The sequence below is a fragment of the Schistocerca nitens genome, chromosome 9 (assembly GCF_023898315.1).
Source record: "Schistocerca nitens isolate TAMUIC-IGC-003100 chromosome 9, iqSchNite1.1, whole genome shotgun sequence".
Taxonomy (NCBI): domain Eukaryota; kingdom Metazoa; phylum Arthropoda; class Insecta; order Orthoptera; family Acrididae; genus Schistocerca; species Schistocerca nitens.
In genome coordinates, this window is record NC_064622.1 from 423728104 (window position 1) to 423747562 (window position 19459).

Sequence of the window (19459 nt, forward strand, 5' to 3'; positions counted from 1 at the left end):
ATGCAAATCAGTGAGCACTGAAGACTTAGTTGAATAATGAGAAAAATGTCACAGTAGGTATCAGCAGAGCCACTTACATACCTGCGATATTTTACCTCCCACAAACATTCAGTTTACTTGTTTTATTATATGCTGTGACTTCTTTACATTGTTTCTTATGTCTAAGATAAATGACCTACTCTTCTTCTTGGTTTCTCAGGGACTCAAAGCTCCTGTGCCAATCTCACATTGCCCCCAAATGCTTTTTTTTGTACTGCTTCCCACAAATCGTTTATACCTATCCTATTGCATATTGTTTTAATTGCATTTACCCGTGTACTCCTCGGTCTTGCCGCTTGGTCTCTTACCATATAACTTCTCCATTAATATTCTTGAAAGCATTTCTTTCTCATCAGATGACCTGCCCACTGAAGTCTTCTCCTCATTATTGTTGCTTGTTTGATGGCATGTGGATTTCTGTATTGTCTTTTCTCTTCCAAATTTGCAATTGATTATCATAGTATGGACCAAAGATTTTCTTATAATCTTTGTTGTCAAATACTTGTAACTGGTGCTCCTCCATTTCATTTTAACTCAATGTTACTGCTCCATATATTAAGACTGGTCTCACAATTGTGTTATATAGCTTAATTATTGTTTTCATTGTCAGTAACCTAGACGTTAGAAGTTTATGAGTGGAGTAGTAGGCTCTGTTAGCATTTTAATTTATATTTGTTACTGATTTTGTTCGCCCATCTCTGGGCCCAGAAATCTGAACTGTTCAGCACGGGTGAGTTTATGTTTGGCAATTACTAAATACAACTGGTTGCCTCTTTCCTCTCAACATCCTTGCTCTATCGTGTATTATGTTTTATGATCATTTAATTTTAGATCTAGTTTGGATTCTGCTTCTACAAGCCCCACAAATAACACTCTATGAAATGAATTAAATGCATTTAAATGAAATGAGTGATTGATTTTGACTGTGCTGATATTTCTTCAGATGGTCAGAATACCCTGACTCATGCTCACTACGATACATGGTAATTGATGTTAGTATTAAGATAGTGTCTGTTATGAAATACTGTGTTTGTTTGTGTTTTATCTGCTTAAGGTCACAAAGAGGCAGACAATGGAATTCCTGGCGTACATGCTGCAAGCTGAAAAGCTGGTCATCATTGTCACGCAACTGTAAACACTGAAATCATATCACATAATATTCATGAGAGGTACTAAAAGAATATTCCCAATTGTTTGTATTAGATTGTTTTTTTGTGCCCCTGATCCATTAAATATAAGGTCTACAGTATTAAAATTTCTCAAGGAAAGACAAGCATTGAATGGTTACATGCTCTAACACAAGTCAATGACTTTGAATTAGACATCTAAGAGGTAACTCATACAGAGCAACCATGATATTTGGACTGCCTGGATACAACTTTGTGGAATTATCTGGTCCTTGTAATTGCTATGAATCAACAATGAATAGTTGTACGTATATGATACATGCAACCAAAATAATTGCAGATGGTTGACACACATTATCCAATAGATAATCTACTATATGCAACCAGCACAGGATGCAAACTGTTTAGATATGCTGAATATTACATGTGGTGAATATGTATTGATAGTTGAAACTCTGTGGCAGGCTGGAACTCAGACTCTAAATTCACGTATATCACAAACAGTCATCTTAACTATCAGGCCATCTGAACATATCTCGAAGCCCAACTTAAACTTTCATTGCCATTGTTGTTTCCACATCCTATTTCCAAACACTACCACCAGAGTTCTCCTAATAGCAGAGGTTTCCTTTGGAATATGTGGCAACAGTGCCACTGGAATATTGGCACTGGGTGTCCTTTATCAACTCAGTCACCACACTCCCCCTTCCCACGTACCAGTGGGAAAGCCTCAGGCAGTAGTTTGGAGACATAATTAACAAAGTTTGAGTTAAATTTGGAGGCATTACCAGATAACCTAATGGTTAAAGTCGCTGCTCACAACAAGCACGAATCCTGAACTCAAGTTGCAGCCTAACAAAATTTTCAATTGTCACTACATATTAGACACATAGATTATCCTGCATATCTAAATGGTTTACATCCCAGTCATTCCATTCATTTAATTTCAGTGCACATAATTCATTTCATAGACAGGTTATCTTAGACAGGTTATCTTAGACATGATATTTGTGGATTGGGCATACAGTTATTATAATACACCACACTGAGATTGCTTTGCCCTTTAAATCAGATTTATACAGTACTGTACCTCCACCTGTTGTCACATTACAAAATTTCACATTTTCTCTCTCATAGAGTAACACTAGTATAGAAACATACACAGCATATGGGAGCACGCTGCTAGAACGCATGTCTTCCTTAATGTTGAATAACTACTTTCAGGGAAGCATTTTCTCTATGTTCAATCACATTTGGAATGTTTCAACAGATTAATAACAGTATAAGGTAATACCACAAAACTGTACTTACATTTGTGTTCTCAAATCAGTGTTGTCTTATCAATCATTTATACCATAGGAAAAGGCTATTAATTTCCCACTGAACATGACATTTTAGTTTATTTCCTGACACTAACTTTCTGTTCACTGTTTTATTCATCTTATTTCATCTTCAGCTGCTTAGATTAATAAAACCGTGTGGCACAAATGAAAATATCAATTACAACTTATCTACAGTTTCAAGCTATCCACTAATTTGGTTTTAGCCTTGTGCAGTTCCCTTCAATTATTTAATCAAAATTTTTCTTCATCTCCAATACAATTCTTTGTTTCTAATTATACAATTATCTTTCAAAACTTATTTCTGTGACCCTTCTCCATCTTGTTACTTACAAATCAGATCTGGTTATGTAACTCCACTACTTTGATTAACTTTTCTTTTTCTTTCCTATAGTCCGTTTTTCCCCATCTAACCCTGTCTTTCTCTTGACAAGGAAATAATTCAAACAGGTTAGTCTCAGTTTTGCAAACTGACGAGAAGTTAAATATGGTTACATATTTAATTTAAGTCACAAGCATTTATCATCCAGGATAGTAACACATACCTGTCACGCTGGTTTGATCCATCTTCCCTGTTGTTTGGGAAGCACAGACGTGAACTGTTTGTACTTATGTTCAAAGCTAGTTGTGATGTTTGGCTACTGTTTCTTTCGGCTGTCTCAGGCGTGGCTGATAAATTCCGACTAGAAGATCCACACTGCCTACTGCTACCTGCTATATAATGAAATAAACATATAGTACACTGTGGTGGTACTTCGGTAAGGGCTTGTGTTATTTTAAAATCAAATTTTTCATATAGTATCTAACGAAAATTTTAATATAATGTGTGGTGTACGTTACACATCTAGACTATCATTCCATACAGACAATAAGCAGATAAGAAATTTCAAATACGAGAGTACTTTCATAGATTCTTATATCTTTATGCATCCAAAATAATCATGTTCTGTAAATAAGTTGTTTGTGTTCTGCACATATCATTACAAAATTGTTTTCAATGTCATGAATATCAGTTTAGGGAACTGATACTCTTCTCCCATCAACATCATACAACTATGCACAAGAAATTAGAAGTTTTACATACAAGCAAGGCTGAGGATTACACAAAAGGGAAATTTCTAATCATTTGTTTCAACGACTATTCTTATCACTATTATGGAAAGTACATTTGAAAATAATGAGAAGTCATCAGTTGTATGAAACTTATCACTCCATTCTTAAATTTCAAAAGCTATGTATTGTGGGTTGCTGGAAAACTCTGAAAGATAACTAAGTAGATCGGAAAGAAAGAAAGGGCAACTTATTATTTTTCAATACTTTTTCAACTCAACTTCCCTCAAAGCTCAACTGGTATTATATAACTTCATCGAGCCATTATTACACAGCAGCAAGTTGAGTAACACAACTTTTACGTGGTTAACAGCCACTAATAATAATAATAATAATTTACAATAACTCAGTAACATGCTACTGTATGTTTTTATATTGATAATGAACATCCGTGCCACAATTCTATGACACAATGAAACAGCACACATGCACGCGCGCGCGCACTCACACACACACACACACACACACACACACACACACACACACATTGAAGATGTTACCAAGAAATATAAGAGGTCAAAAATACTGTACCCACTAACATGTGAAGAATAGATAGGGGAAAGTTAACACAAAAATTTGAAAATTTAAATGTATGCATGGAAAAATTACAACCTAAGTGGGAAAGACACAAGGGGGAGTGATGATTCTTTTGAATATTGTTTTCTCAGACTCTCATGTAAGCCTTGTAGCTCCCTGTTGGCGGTGTTAGCTTTTACTAGTCTTGTATACAGTAAGGTGAAAATAGCGGTGTACATGCTGTTACTCATCTTGGTATTTAGTGGTAAGCCTAAAAACAATGACAAAAATTCATGATATTTAATTACAAGATTAGTGATCAACCAATCATTACACAAAACATGCAAAGCGAATAAACTTATAAAATCAATTTTAGAGAAATTTGTTATAGATCTTCTCAAACTATCTTATATATTGAATTCAACCGTTGGCATACACCATTATTGGAGAATATCAAGGAGGATTTCATCACGGAAGATTTACTATCAATCAAATCTTTGTCTTATGCCAGATCGTAGAAAAATTGTGGGAGTTTGGCCAAGAACTACACATACTGTTTGTTGACTTCAGAAAAGCGTATGCTTGCATTCATCGGGAAAGTATGCTGAGGTGTCGGGAAGAGTTCAATTTTGCCAAGAAACTAGTAAGCCTCACGAAGGCCTGCCTGATGGATACTACAGCAAAGGTAAAAATTGGAAATAAAGTGAGTGAAACATTCAAAATAAAAACTTGGCTACAGCAGGGTGATTGACTATCACCTGTTCTTTTCAATCTCACATTAGAGAAGGTAATGCGAGATATGTCATCTAATGAACTCACAGGAGTCCAAGACTGGGGATGTGAACATCAAGTACCTCGGATATGCTGCTGATATAGTGCTACTGTCTGGGTCACAAGAAGAATTAGGGGAAATGGCTGACATTCTGGAAATAACAGTGAGGAAAATTGGACTTCAAATCAATTGTGACAATGGTTCTACACCACAGACATAACAAAACTCAAGAACCACTTCCACCCTTACAGACAACTGAAGGTCAAGTCTGGGAGTTCAAATATCTGGGCACAGTATTCAGAGATGAAGCATCCAGTAATATGGAAATACAGGCAAGACTACAGGCCCAGTAAAATGGAAATATAGGCAAGACTACAGGCAGGTAATTGCTGTTACCACAGCCTTAATGCTCTCCTCAAAACCAGAAGTTTGTCAAGATATTTCAAAATAAACACCTACAAAACACTCCTACAGCCTGTAGTACTATATGGATGTGCCACCTGCTGGAGTACAACCAAGCAAGATATGAACAGACTGATGATATTTGAAATGAAAGTCCTTCGGAAGATTTTTGGACCAGTTTATGATAATGAGAGTGAAAAAAATGGAGGATTTGGCACAATACAGAGTTGTATGACCTCTCTGAGGGGGGAGGGAGGGGGGGGGGGGGACGCTGGCCCAGAACCCAACTTCAAGAGGGTCTATCTAGATTGTGGTGCCCTCATTTTTGTCTGCAAGGGAGTGCACACAGTGGAATGGCTTAAGGACAAGGTGCCCATGATATCCCCTTGGGAAGAGGCGAAGCTGCTGGTCAAGACAGCAGGGAAGCTCTGTAAGACCACAAAGGTGTCAATATGGGTGCCGAAGATCCTTAATGAAGTCTCTCCTAAGACTCTGTTCAAGAAAATAGGGGCCCAGAAGCCAAAAGTCTTGACAGAAGACTGGAGACTGGTCAACCAGAAGGTTGTACTAGAAGGACAAATCCTGGTGGTGGAGGTCGGAGAGAAGTCTCTGAAGGCAATGTGGAAACAGGACCTGAAACTGTTTTTAAGAGTTCTTGCAGGTTATCATCAGGATTCTCAAAGACCTCAAAGATGGCAGCAAGATGGAGACTGGAGGTGCTGCAGATTAATCTGCAGCATAGTAAAGGTGCCTCTGCTGCCCTGAGTCGCTGCCTGGGGAGACAGGAAGTAGACGTGGATCCCTCACATTAAGAGCATCTGCTCCAAGATAAAAAGTATTCTAGTGAGTACCAGAAGGGCTTGTGACAAATACTGGGGCCTAAGTCCCAGGGGTATGCACTGGATATACGCCACAGTGGTTAGACATACGATTTCCTAAGGGGCCATAGTGTGGTGGAAGAAGGTAGAACAGTGGGTTGCAGCTAAGGAGCTTGCTAAGGTGTAGAGACTGGCCTGCTTAGCCATAGCAGGAGGCAGCAGCTGGGGCATGCAGACCTAAAACTGACAAAAACTGGGTCTCTTTCGGATATCCAGAATCACACACTAACATAGTGAGTGAGGTAAATATAGGAATAGCTGGGGAAATGCCTGCCAACTATATAATAACTCCCAACTGCTTCAACAAGCCTTACAATATAATAATTGGAAGCAGGGAGCAGTGGAAAAAAAACAGTTCGACACCGTACGGGGGACATCGTTTGGTTCACCGATGGGTCGAATTCAGACCAAGGAGTTAGAGCAGGGGTGTACAGGGTTCAGCCAAGATTGGAGGGCATCATCTCTCTAGGAAAACTGGCCTCTGTATTCTAAGTTGAAATAACTGCAATCAGGGCATGTGTGAAGGAGAATATGCGTAGATGCTACAATGACTGTAGCATCTACATCTATTCAAAAATCCAGGCAGCCCTGAAATCATTGGCAACTCCTACAACAAGATCTAAGATTGTTGCAGAATGCCACAGGGCTCTCTGGTGGAGCTAGGGGGAAGCAATAGGGTAAACCTAGTGTGGGTCCCTGGGCACTCAGGGATATGTGGCAATAAACGAGCCGACAGACTGGTCAGGATGGAGGCAATGACTCCATTTATTGGACCAGAACCTGTCCTGATAATCACTAAGGCTATGATCAAACTAGAACTATGGAACTGGCTTAGGAAACAGCGCACAGAATATTGGACCAAGGTCCATAAACAAAAACATGGTAAGGTAATGATGCCCAAGCCATGTTTTAAAAGAAGCTCTGTAATCCTGGGATTGAACAGGAAAGAGATCAAACTCATGACTGGACTGATGACAGGCCATGGGAATTTTAAAAAATACCTACACACAATGGGTATAACGGAGGAAGGCCCTAAATGTAGGATCTGTGATGAGGGTGAAGAAAGTGCATCACACCTAATCTATGAATGCATGGCATTGGAGAGCAAAAGATACAGAATCTTCGGGACAACTAGACCTGAAGAAATTGTGTCTAAAAAAAAAAACACTGGTAAAGGGTTTCCTTGCACTATTTAACAGCAATGGTTGGCTTTACAAGATATACAGGGAGCAATACCGCACACTAAACTCAGTTTCGGTGTGGGCAGTGGTGGGATAGACCTAAGCTGTTTTAGCTTCCCTATTAAAATCAAATCAAACAGCTGATCATCATGGCTATAATGAAGACATGACGACTCCAGTGGACAGGGCATGTTGTTCAAATGCAGGGCAACCGATGGCCAAAAACTGTACTCAACATCAAGCTAAACGGCAGAAGGCCTGTAGGAAGACCTAGAACTCAATGGAGTGACTGAGTATCCAAAGACCTTCAGAGAGTGGGACTCCTGGAAGGATGGCAGAAAGGAGCCGAAGACAGGCTGAAGTGGAGGCAATCTCTCAAAGCAGCGTGCAGTCCATTGGGCCTGATCGCGTAAAGTAAGTAGATAGAATGATTTAAAGAGTTGTTGACAGACCTCTAGGAAAATGTAGACGGTTAGCAAAAGAAAATAAAAGAGCAATTATCGTCAACTGTCTAGGTGAAATCAAAATGGGTTGTGAGAATTGTAATCAGTTGGTTTTGCCCATTTACATGTTACAAAGAAAAGAAAGTCTGGAATTTCAGTACAATCACTGAAATATAATCTTGTCATAAAAAATTCAGATTGTGTAATTCAAAGACCCTATTGTTAGCGACCATTCAGTAAGACAGATTCTCAAATGAAATTCATCAGAAGTGTTGGTGGATTGAATTTATCTGTTCATGGGTGATCATGCTTTGAAATGTGTAAAAAACATCTTAATTGGTTTGAAAAGTATGATACTCATTAAATTTCCAACTTTTTGGAGGGAAGTCATTTTTCTTTCCTTCAAGGAACATGGTTGTTGACAAGCTTTGAATATACTTCATGATACACGAGGCATCTATAGCCTCCTTTTGCACTTCTTAGGAATGGACACAACATGTTATCTCGGATGGAGCGCCATTGTCAGATGTAGAAGGAACTTTGGGGTGTGCTCTAGGGCGCTGTGTTGGGACCATTGCTATTTGTGTTGTATATTAATGACCTTTCAGATAATATTAATAGTAAAATAAGGCTTTTTGCAGATGATGCAGTTATCTATAATAAAGTACTATCTGAAAGAAGTGAGTCAGATCTTGATAAGATATCAATGTGGTGTGTGTGTATATATATATATATATATATATATATATATATATATATATATATATATATATATATATATATATATATATATAACAGAGAGAAACATTCCACGTGGAAAAAATATATATCTAAAAAGAAAGATGATGAGACTTACCAAACAAAAGCGCTGGCAGGTCGATAGACACACAAACAAACACAAATAGACACACAAAATTCAAGCTTTCGCAACAAACTGTTGCCTCATCAGGAAAGAGGGAAGGAGAGGGAAAGACGAAAGGATGTGGGTTTTAAGGGAGAGGGTAAGGAGTCATTCCAATCCCGGGAGCGGAAAGACTTACCTTAGGGGGAAAAAAGGACAGGTATACACTCGCACACACACACATATCCATCCACACATACAGACACAAGCAGACATATCTAAAGACTTTTTTTTTTTTAATAGGGACTGATGGAAGGAAGGGTTGCAGCCAGAGATGGGAACTTTAAGTGTGAGGCCTTTGGGGGTAATGCCAAATGTCAGACAAGCCTGAGAAAATAGAATATGGGAGCGTAATCTGGCTAGGGCGAAGGCATGTCTGCGGAGGGAATGTAAATAAAACTTAATGGGGTCGTTGTGGGGGTGTTGTGCGGGTGACATGGTACTAGAAGGTCGAAAGTGTAACGTGAGGCTGAAATGAAAATGAATATAAAAATATGTGGGGAGAGATAAAGGTGAAGTAGAAAGCAAATGGAGATCTGGTGTGAAAAGAGGCGAAAAGGGGTTGGTTGGAGCTGGGTTATGTTGATCCTGTGGTGAAATAGTGTAGGTAGAAAACGATGTGCATAAAGGTTAGGTGGTTGTGTTGCCGCCAAAACATGTTAAAGGGTGGAGAAATTCGGGAAAATTTCGAAAAAACTACGTGAGGATGTATTAAAAGTAGTGGTATGGTGGTGGCAGATTATGGAAATGAGGCTGACAATTGTCTGGTGGAGAAATAATAACGTTAAAACCTGTGGGAAGCGGCTAAAAATGATCGGTGATGTGAAAAAACGGAAATCGAAATAAAGCAAAAGTTATTAAAACTAGCCGAAAAGGTTGTTTAATAGCTGAAAGGAACTGTTTGTGAACTAGAAACGGTGGATTTTATAGCAGTAGAGGAAGAAAAAATTTTTTGGTTATGGTTTGGAAGTGGGTTACGTATTATTACGTATTGTTGAGTATATATCGGCGGGATAAAATTGTATAGTGGATTACGGTAAAAAGGAGAAGGTGAATACAAAGGGAAACTACTGGCAAAAACAGAAGGAGGAAATAAGACGACAGAAAAGACTTCGAAATGTAACAGTGACAATAACAAACGTCATTGTTGGGTTCAAATTAATGATATGAATATAACAGAGGGAAACATTCCACGTGGAAAAAATATATATCTAAAAAGAAAGATGATGAGACTTACCAAACAAAAGCGCTGGCAGGTCGATAGACACACAAACAAACACAAATAGACACACAAAATTCAAGCTTTCGCAACAAACTGTTGCCTCATCAGGAAAGAGGGAAGGAGAGGGAAAGACGAAAGGATGTGGGTTTTAAGGGAGAGGGTAAGGAGTCATTCCAATCCCGGGAGCGGAAAGACTTACCTTAGGGGGAAAAAGGACAGGTATACACTCGCGCGCACACACACACACATATCCATCCACACATATACAGACACAAGCAGACATATTTAAAGTTTGGGCAGAGATGTCAGTCGAGGCGGAAGTGAAGAGGCAAAGATGATGTTGAATGACAGGTGAGGTATGAGTGGCGGCAACTTGAAATTAGCGGAGATTGAGGCCTGGTGGGTAACGGGAAGAGAGGATATATTGAAGAGCAAGTTCCCATCTCCGGAGTTCGGATAGGTTGGTGTTGGTGGGAACTATCCAGATAACCCGGACGGTGTAACACTGTGCCAAGATGTGCTGGCCGTGCACCAAGGCATGTTTAGCCACAGGGTGATCCTCATTACCAACAAACACTGTCTGCCTGTGTCCATTCATGCGAATGGACAGTTTGTTGCTGGTCATTCCCACATAGAATGCATCACAGTGCAGGCAGGTCAGTTGGTAGATCACGTGGGTGCTTTCACACGTGGCTCTGCCTTTGACCGTGTACACCCTCCGGGTTACAGGACTGGAGTAGGTGGTGGTGGGAGGGTGCATGGGACAGGTTTTACACCGGGGGCGGTTACAAGGGTAGGAGCCAGAGGGTAGGGAAGGTGGTTTGGGGATTTCATAGGGATGAACTAAGAGGTTACGAAGGTTAGGTGGACGGCGGAAAGACACTCTTGGTGGAGTGGGGAGGATTTCATGAAGGATGGAGATATATATATATATATATATATATATATATATATAACAAAAAAAAAAGTAATATCCTATGACTATATTATCAATGAGTCATGGTTGGCATTGGCAAACTCTTACAAATATCTGGGTGTAACACTTTATAGGGATACGAAATGAAATGATCACATAGGTTCAGTTGTGGGTAAAGCAGGTGGTAGCGTTCACTTTATTGGTAGAAGACTGGGGAAGTGCAATCAGTCTACAAAGGAGATTGCTTACAAATCACTCGTTCAAGTGGTCCTAGAATATTGCTCAAGTATGTGGGCCTGTATTACAGGATTAACAGGGGATGTTAAACATATACAGAGAAGGGCAGTACGAATGGTCACAGGTTTGTTTAACCTGTGTGAGAGTATCATGGAGATACTGAAGGAACTGAACTGGAACACTCTTGAACTACCACGGAAAAGTCTGTTAACAAAGTTTCAAGAACTGGCTTTAAATGATTACTCTAGGAATATACTACAACCCCCTACGTATTGGTCACATAGGGATCATGAGGATCACATTACAATAATTACTGCACACACACAGAGGCATTCAAACAATCATTCTCCTTGAACTCCACACATGAATGGAATAGGAAGAAACCCTAATAACTTGGCAATGGGATGTACTCTCTGACAAGCACCTCACAGGTATTTGCTGAGTACAGATGTAGAAGTAAATGGGAGGAACCCGTTGAGTTTTTCAATCATTTGGGTCCCAAGTGAAATTGCATTTCACATTCCTCTTGGCAGTACCCAGTCTTTCGTACAACCATTTATTATTAAAAATCTCTCCTTCTCTCCCTTTAGCCAGATTTTATTTCTAATTGACCGATGCTATTGGAATCTTTCTGCATCATACTGATTTTGCATTTACATCTTACAGATAAAAGATGAAGCAGCTTTGTTGTATTGGTAGTTGCATTTACGGATTTTATTGTTTCCTCCTTAGTTACATGTCACACTGAACAGCACTTGACATGTTAACTGAGCCAAGTGGTCACAATTCTATCCATTTTCACTTTAACTTATTATTTCATAACAATTTCTCAATTTCCCCGCTTTTTACCACATTGCTGCTTTTTTTTAGTCTGTTGCTCCTCATCACAAGTATGTTATGAATCACATCCAGAATATGATTATAGCAATGTATTTTTTGTTTACTAAATGTTTATGCACTTTCTTCTTGAGAAATCAGCCGAGTAATGTCATCCTTTCATAGAAACATTTCAGTAAGTTTCTTATTTGTCATATTCTGGCAAAGTGCCTGGGTCCTGTCAGATCCAGCTATCTGTTTTGGGTCACATCATTCATCTCCTGGAAACACACCAGATTTACATACTGTGAGTACTAAGAAATGAGTGTCACAGGTGGTGGATTGGTGCTCCAATCTGTCAATTTTTTTTGGAATATGTCATCCCAACTGAAATTCAGATGGAGGCCGCTGCTCCTGTTTATTGAATTTTTAAGCACTCATTCTTTTATTATAGAATGCTAGAAACTCCTGGCACTATGCAGCACCTCTGTATCTTTAAAGTTGAATGTGTCTTCCTCTAAGATGCTATGTTCCATTACTGCTGACTTATCCAAGTAGTTGAGTTGAAGGTTCCTCATGTATTCATCACATCTCCGAGATGCAATGTTACATTTGGCTGTTGACTTGTTAAAACACAAGTGTGAGGCCATACACACCTGCTGTTTTTAGCTTTAAAAGATCTTTTGTAGAGCAGGGCAGGAGGTTGAAATCCGGCAACTGTCAATGTGCCTTGTTGATATTGAAGAGTGAAATACCAGTAAGCAAATGAATTTGAATATGAGTGTGTGCTCACGCTCTAGGTAATGGATACATCATACAGCAAACACACCGATAAGATGACAACGGTACATTTGTGGAAACTGTAGATAGGAGATAGTCGTGTGCTGCGACAAGCAGGCATTAGGACACACAATGTGATTACATCATGAGATGACTACCTCCTTAGATATATGGCTACAAGAAAGCTGTCATGTTGACAGCTCAATGGCATCTGGGATGGGTGGAAATGATGAATGATGATACACTTGCCATTTCATTGACTTCCACTGCCTATGAATCATAGATGTCTCATGCTGCAGTAGGTACATGAATATCATAGAAGGGGTTGTGGAGTTGCGGAAGGCGTGTGTGCAAAACAGTCCTGCCTCAACTTACCCTACTGCGATGTAATCACTAATGATGCTTGTATAGTGACTACAAATACAGCAGTTTTTTCCTCTCCTGTGCAAACTACTACATCTCAGAGTAGCACTCGCAAACTACATCTTCAATTATTTGTCAGATGTATTCAAATCTCTGTCTTCATATACTGTTTTTACCCTCTACAGCTCCTCCTAATATTATAGACGTTATTGCCTGAAGTCTTAACAGATGTCCTACCATCCTGTCCCTTCTTTTTTTTTTTTTTTTGTCCATGTTTTCCGTATATTCCTTTCCTTGCCAATTCTGCAGGGAACCTTCTCATTCCTCACCTTATAAGTCATCTAATTTTCAAGGTTCTTCTATAGAACCGTATCTCAAACACTTCCATTCTCTTCTCTTCTGGTTTTCCTGTTGCCTTCATTTCACTATCATACAATGCTGTGCTCCAAACACACATTCTCAGAAAGTTTTTCCTCCGATTTAGGTCTATGTTTGATACTAGTAGACTTCTCTTGGCTAAGAATGCCCTTTTTGTCCGTGCTAGTCTGCTTTTGATTTCCTCCTTGCACCGTCTGTCGTGGGTTATTTTCCTGCCTAGGTAGCAGAATTCCTTAACTTCATCTACTTCGTGATCACCAATCCTGATGTTAAGTTTCTCACTGTTCTTGTTTCTGCTACTTCTCATTTCTCATTTGGTCTTGAGCCATATTCCATACTCAGCAGAATGTTCATTCCATTTAGTAGATCCTGTACTACTTCTTCACTTTCACTAAGGATAGCAACATTATCAGTGAGTCTTATCCTTGAAGTCCTTTCATCTTGCATTTTAATTCCACTCTTGAACCTTTCATTGATTCTACAATGTATAGATTGAACAGAAGGGGTGAAAGACTACATCCTTGTCTAACACCCTTTCTAATCCAAGCACTTCATTCTTGGTCTTCCATTCTTAGTGTTCTCTCTTGGCTCTTGTATATATTATACATTACCTGTCTTTCCCTACAGGGTACCCTTTTTTCCTCAGAATTTTTAACACCTTGCATCAGTTGACATTGCCAAACACTTTCCAGCTCCATAAATCCTATGAACATGTCTCAATTTTTCTTTAGTCATGCTTCCATTATCAGCTGCAATGTCAGAGCTGTCTCTCCAGTGCCTTTACCTTTCCTGAAGCCAAACTGAATCTCATTTAACAAATACTAAATTTTCTTTTCCATTCTTCTGTGTACTATTTTTGTCAGCAGCTTGGACACATTATCTGTTAAGATGACTGTGTGATAATTCAGGCACTTGTTGGCTCTTGCAATCTTTGGAATTGTTTTTCTGAAAGTCAGATGGTATATCAACACACTCATATACTCAACACACCAACATGAACAGCCATTTTCTTGCTACTTAAAAAATTCTAATGGAATGTTAACTATCTCTTCTGTCTTATTTGATCTTTAGTCTTTCAAGGCTCTTTTAAATTCTGATTCTAATATGGGATCCCCTGTCTCTTCTACAGTGACTCTTGTCTCTTCTTGTATCATGTCAGATAGGTCTTCCCCTCATAGAGGCCTTTGCAGGTATGGAAATTGTAAATGTAGGTGGATATAAGCTTTCAGCACATGTAAGTAGAGACAATATGGAGAGAGAAGTAGTTGCCATATATGTTAAAATCAGTCATAGTGTGAAAAATTTGGAAACTAAAAAATTTTGCAGAGAGCAACATGTGCATGTGAGTTTAAACTAAATAATGGCACTTTTATAATTGTAGCCGTCTATAGGTCCCCATTGGGAAATTTTCAACTATTTTTGAAAAACTTGGATTCTTTGCTGTACTATCTGTGAGACAGAGGAAAGCAAATTATTGTTTGTGAGGATTTCAATGTAGATTTTCTGAAAGAGTCTGACAGAAAGCTTGACCTTGAAGTATTACTTGATTCTTTCAATTTGACATCAGTTATTGATTTTCCTACTCGGGTGGTACAGGAAAGCAGCACACAGATAGATAATGTTTTCATAGACCAAGATAAATAAAAACTTTTCCTGTTAAGAATGATTTGTCTGATCATGATGCACAGCTAGTTACAGCAAATGATATAGCTCCATACAATAATGCAAAACAGTCCTCCAAAATAGTGCATTCAATTAACCATTTAACAATTCAAAATTTTAGGGAAAGCTTGCAACAGTTAAGACTGGGATGAGGTGTACAGGGAACATGATGCTAATTTAAAATTTAACCTTTTTCATTATGTGTTTGTGAGTATATTTGAAAACAGTTTCCCTAAGAAAACAGTGAAATATAACTATAAGAAACCATGTAAAAAGCCATGGCTTACTAGACATATAAAAACATCTTGTAAACAGGAAAGGGAAATGTACCTTACAGCTAGGAGGAGCAATGTTCCCGAAACAGTGAAACATTATAAAAACTACAGCACTGTATTAAGAAAAGATATTAAAAAGTCCAGAAGTATGTCTGAGATTAGCACACTTGATAGTAAAATTAAAACAATTTGGAATATTGTGAAAAGGGAAACATTGCAAGCGAGAGCCAGGAAGACTGCATTTCTATCAAACACAATGAAAATTTTGTTGACAAGAAGTGAGAAGTAGAAAACATTTTAATAATCATTTTTAAGTGTTGTAGAGAAAATAGGATCCAGCTATTCATTAGAAAATGCAAGGCATTATATGGAACAAGCAGTACCTATGCTATTTGATAAAACTGAATTTCAACCCACCTCTCCTACTGAAATTAGGAAAATAATAATTTCACTCAAAAGTAAAAGCTCACATGGAATTGATGGCATTTCCAACAGAGTACTAAAAGCTTGCTCCCAACAAATAAGTAGGATTCTCAGCCACATGTGTAGTAGCTCACTGAAACAGGGCATTTTTCCAGATAGACTGAAATACGCTATTGTTAAACCATTGCATAAAAAAGGGGATAGATCTGATGCTAACAACTACCACCCATTCTCACTTCTCAAAACTTTATCAAAATTCTTGAAAAAGTAATTTATTCAAGAGTAGCATCACATATTTGTAAAAATGAAGTACTAACAAAATGTCAATTTGATTTTCAGAATGGCTTTTCAACAGAAAATGTTATATATGCTTTCACTGATCAAATATTAAATGCATAGAATAACCGAACATCATCCATTGGGATATTTTGTGATCTCTCAAAGGCTTTTGATTGTGTGAATCATGAAGTTATTCTAGATAAGCTTAAGTATTGCGGTATGAGTGGGGCAGTGCACAAATGGTTTAAATCATACTTAACTGGAAGAATGCAGAAGGTTGAAATTAACAGTAGAGATAGTCTAAAAAAACCAGCAGCATCCTCTAGCTGGGGAAGTATCAAGAATGGTGTCCCATAGGGTTCAGTCTTGGGTCCCTTATTGTTCTTAATATACAGAGGGGTCCAAAAAAATGTATCCACTGTTTAAAAGTCCATAACTTTCAAACTAATTGAAGGAGTTGTCTCATTTTTGGTGAAAGTGTAGCTTAAAGTCCAAGTTAAAGATATCACTGTAGGTGTTCGAAATTGTCACCATTAACATCCACACACAAACGATGCCACCGAACTGCAGCACGAACTACTGACTGCAATGTGTTCAGTTAGATATTTGCACATGAATGTACGATGAATTCTCGAAGTTCATCCAATGTGCGGGGCTTTCATCGATAAACGACGTCCTTTAGTGTTCCCCACAGGTAAACGTCCACAGGAGTTAGATCTGGCGAAAGTGGTGGATACTCCACAGCACCTCTCAGCCTATCCATCTTACTCGTAGATTTTCATCGAGATACGCCCTAACACGATTTTGGTAGTGGGCTGGGGCACCATCTTGTTGAAAGTAAACTCTTCCATCTCCATACAAGTCTCTGATGGCAGGTAAAACGGATGTCTGAAGCTTTTGTAGGTACACCTCACTGGTAACTGTGCTGTCGAAGAATGGCCCAATCAAGCCCCAGTAAGACAACCCATGCCACACATTTACTCCTGGCAAATTCACGGCTTTGTCTACATGGACGTTCGGCGGCCCAGTAGATGCAATTGTGGCGATTTACTGTACAACTGAGTTTGAAATGTGCCTCATCAGACCACACAATCATCTCTGCAAACTCTTCATCGTTGCACACCATAAACCACTTGGAGTACTCCATTCTATGATCTGGGTCATCCTTGTTCATTGTGTGTAGCAATTGTGGGATGTAGCACTTCCACTTTGCTGTCTTCAAAATTCGCCGAACACTTGAGCGACTCACTCCAGTTTCACGGGCACACTGTCTCACAGACTTCTGTGGTGAGTGAGTGAATTGTTGTAACACACGACGGGAGTTAGCTGGACTTGTTACTGTTACAGATCATTGTTTGTGTACATCTTTAACACAGCCTTCGGCTTCAAATTTGTCTTGAATGCGACGAATCGTTAAACGTGTCGGTGGCTCTGTTTGATACTCATTTTGCCATTGCCGTTGAACCTCAATGTTTTCGTACTTAAAATACCACTACAAAACTGACTTCCTTTCATTGAATGTAAGCCTTGCACCAGCCATGTTTACTCGAGTAACTATGTGCAACTAAGAACAAAACACTGACTATCTGGTGACTGTCATCTGACAAAACAAAACAACAACATAAAACGCTTGTGTGGTGATTGCCACATCTACAAACTATTGCACTAACAAAGATGAGACAACTCCATCAATTAGTTTGCCAGTTATGGACTTTTAAATAGTGGATACATTTTTTTGGACCCCTCTGTATATTAACGACTTGCCACTCTATATTCAGGAAGATGCAAAGCTAGTTCCTTTTTGCTGATGATACAAGTATAGTAATCACACCCAACAAGCAAGAATCAGCTGAGGAAATTGCAAATAATGTCTTTCAGAAAATTGTTAAGTGGTTCTCTGCAAATGGACTCTCACTAAATTTTGAGAAAACAGTTTATACAATTCTGTACAGTAAATGGCATAAAACCATTGTTAAATATAGACTATGGATGGAAGTCTATTGCTAAGGCACAATACCCAAAATTTCTGGGTGTGTGCATTGATGAGAAATTGAATTGGAAGAAACACATTGATGATCTGCTGAAATGGTTAGGTTCAGCTACTTATGCTATTAGGGTTATTGCAAATTTTGGTGATAAACATATCAGTAAATTAGCCTACTATCCCTATTTTCATTCACTGCTTTCATGTGGAATCATATTTTGGGGCAATTCATCATTAAGTGAGAAAGTATTCATTGCACAAAAGCATGCAATTAGAATAATAGCTGGAGCCCACCAAGATCACCTTGCAGACATTTATTTAAGAAACTCATGATATTCACAGGACCTTCGCAATACATATATTCACTTATGAAATTTGTCATTAACAATCCATCCCAATTCAGAAATGACACTGACGTGCATAGCTACAACAGTAGAAGAAAGGATGATATTCACTATTCTGGATTAAATCTCACTTTGGCACAAAAAGGGGTGAATTATGCTGCCACAAAAATCTTTGGTCATTTGCCAAATAGTATTATAAGTCTGACAGATAGCTAACCAACATTTAAAAGCAAATTAAAAGAATTTCTGAATGACAACTCCTCCTACTCAATAGATGAATTCTTAGATATGTAAAAAAATTAATTAATTATTTTGTGCAAAGAAAATCTGTGTTGAAGTGACACGTGCCACATCATTACGAAATGTCTTATCCATGATCTATGGAACAAGGATATATGTCTGCTTGTGTCTGTATATGTGTGGATGGATATGTGTCTGAATATGTGTGGATGGATATGTGTGTGTGTGCGCGCGAGTGTATACCCGTCCTTTTTTCCCCCTAAGGTAAGTCTTTCCGCTCCCGGGATTGGAATGACTCCTTACCTTCTCCCCTAAAACCCACATCCTTTCATCTTTCCCTCTTTCCTGATGAGGCAACAGTTTGTTGCGAAAGCTTGATTTTTGTGTGTATGTTTGTGTGTCTATCGACCTGCCAGCGCTTTCGTTTGGTAAGTCACATCATCTTATTTTTTAGATATATTTTTCCCACGTGGAATGATTCCCTCTATTATATATATATAAAATGTACTCCTTCCACCTATCTGCTCTCTCCTCTGCATTTAACAGTGGAATTCTCGATGCACTCTTAATGTTACCACCGTTTCTTTTAATTTTGCCGACGGTTGTTTTGACTTTTCTGCACGCTGAGTCAGTCCTTTAGATAATCATTTCTTTTTCGATTTCTTCACATTCTTCATGCTGCCATTCTGTCTTAGGTTCCCGGCACTTCTTATTTATTTCATTTCTAAGTGACTTATAATTATGTATTCCTGAATTTCCCAGAACATTTTTGTGCTTCCTTCTTCCATTGATCAACTGAAGTGTTTCTTTCCTTAACCACGGCTTCTTTGT

General features: G+C 38.6%; 1 protein-coding gene across 4 annotated transcripts in view; it reads right to left on the reverse strand.

Annotated features, from left to right (window-relative positions):
- LOC126204418 (connector enhancer of kinase suppressor of ras 2) overlaps positions 1–19459 on the reverse strand; it is a 136817-nt gene that overhangs the window by 14704 nt on the left and 102654 nt on the right. For all 4 annotated transcript variants that reach the window (XM_049938804.1, XM_049938802.1, XM_049938801.1 and 1 more), the window contains one exon: positions 3052–3220. In XM_049938804.1, coding sequence (XP_049794761.1) covers positions 3052–3220 — 169 coding nt within the window. The remainder of the gene's footprint in view (positions 1–3051; positions 3221–19459) is intronic.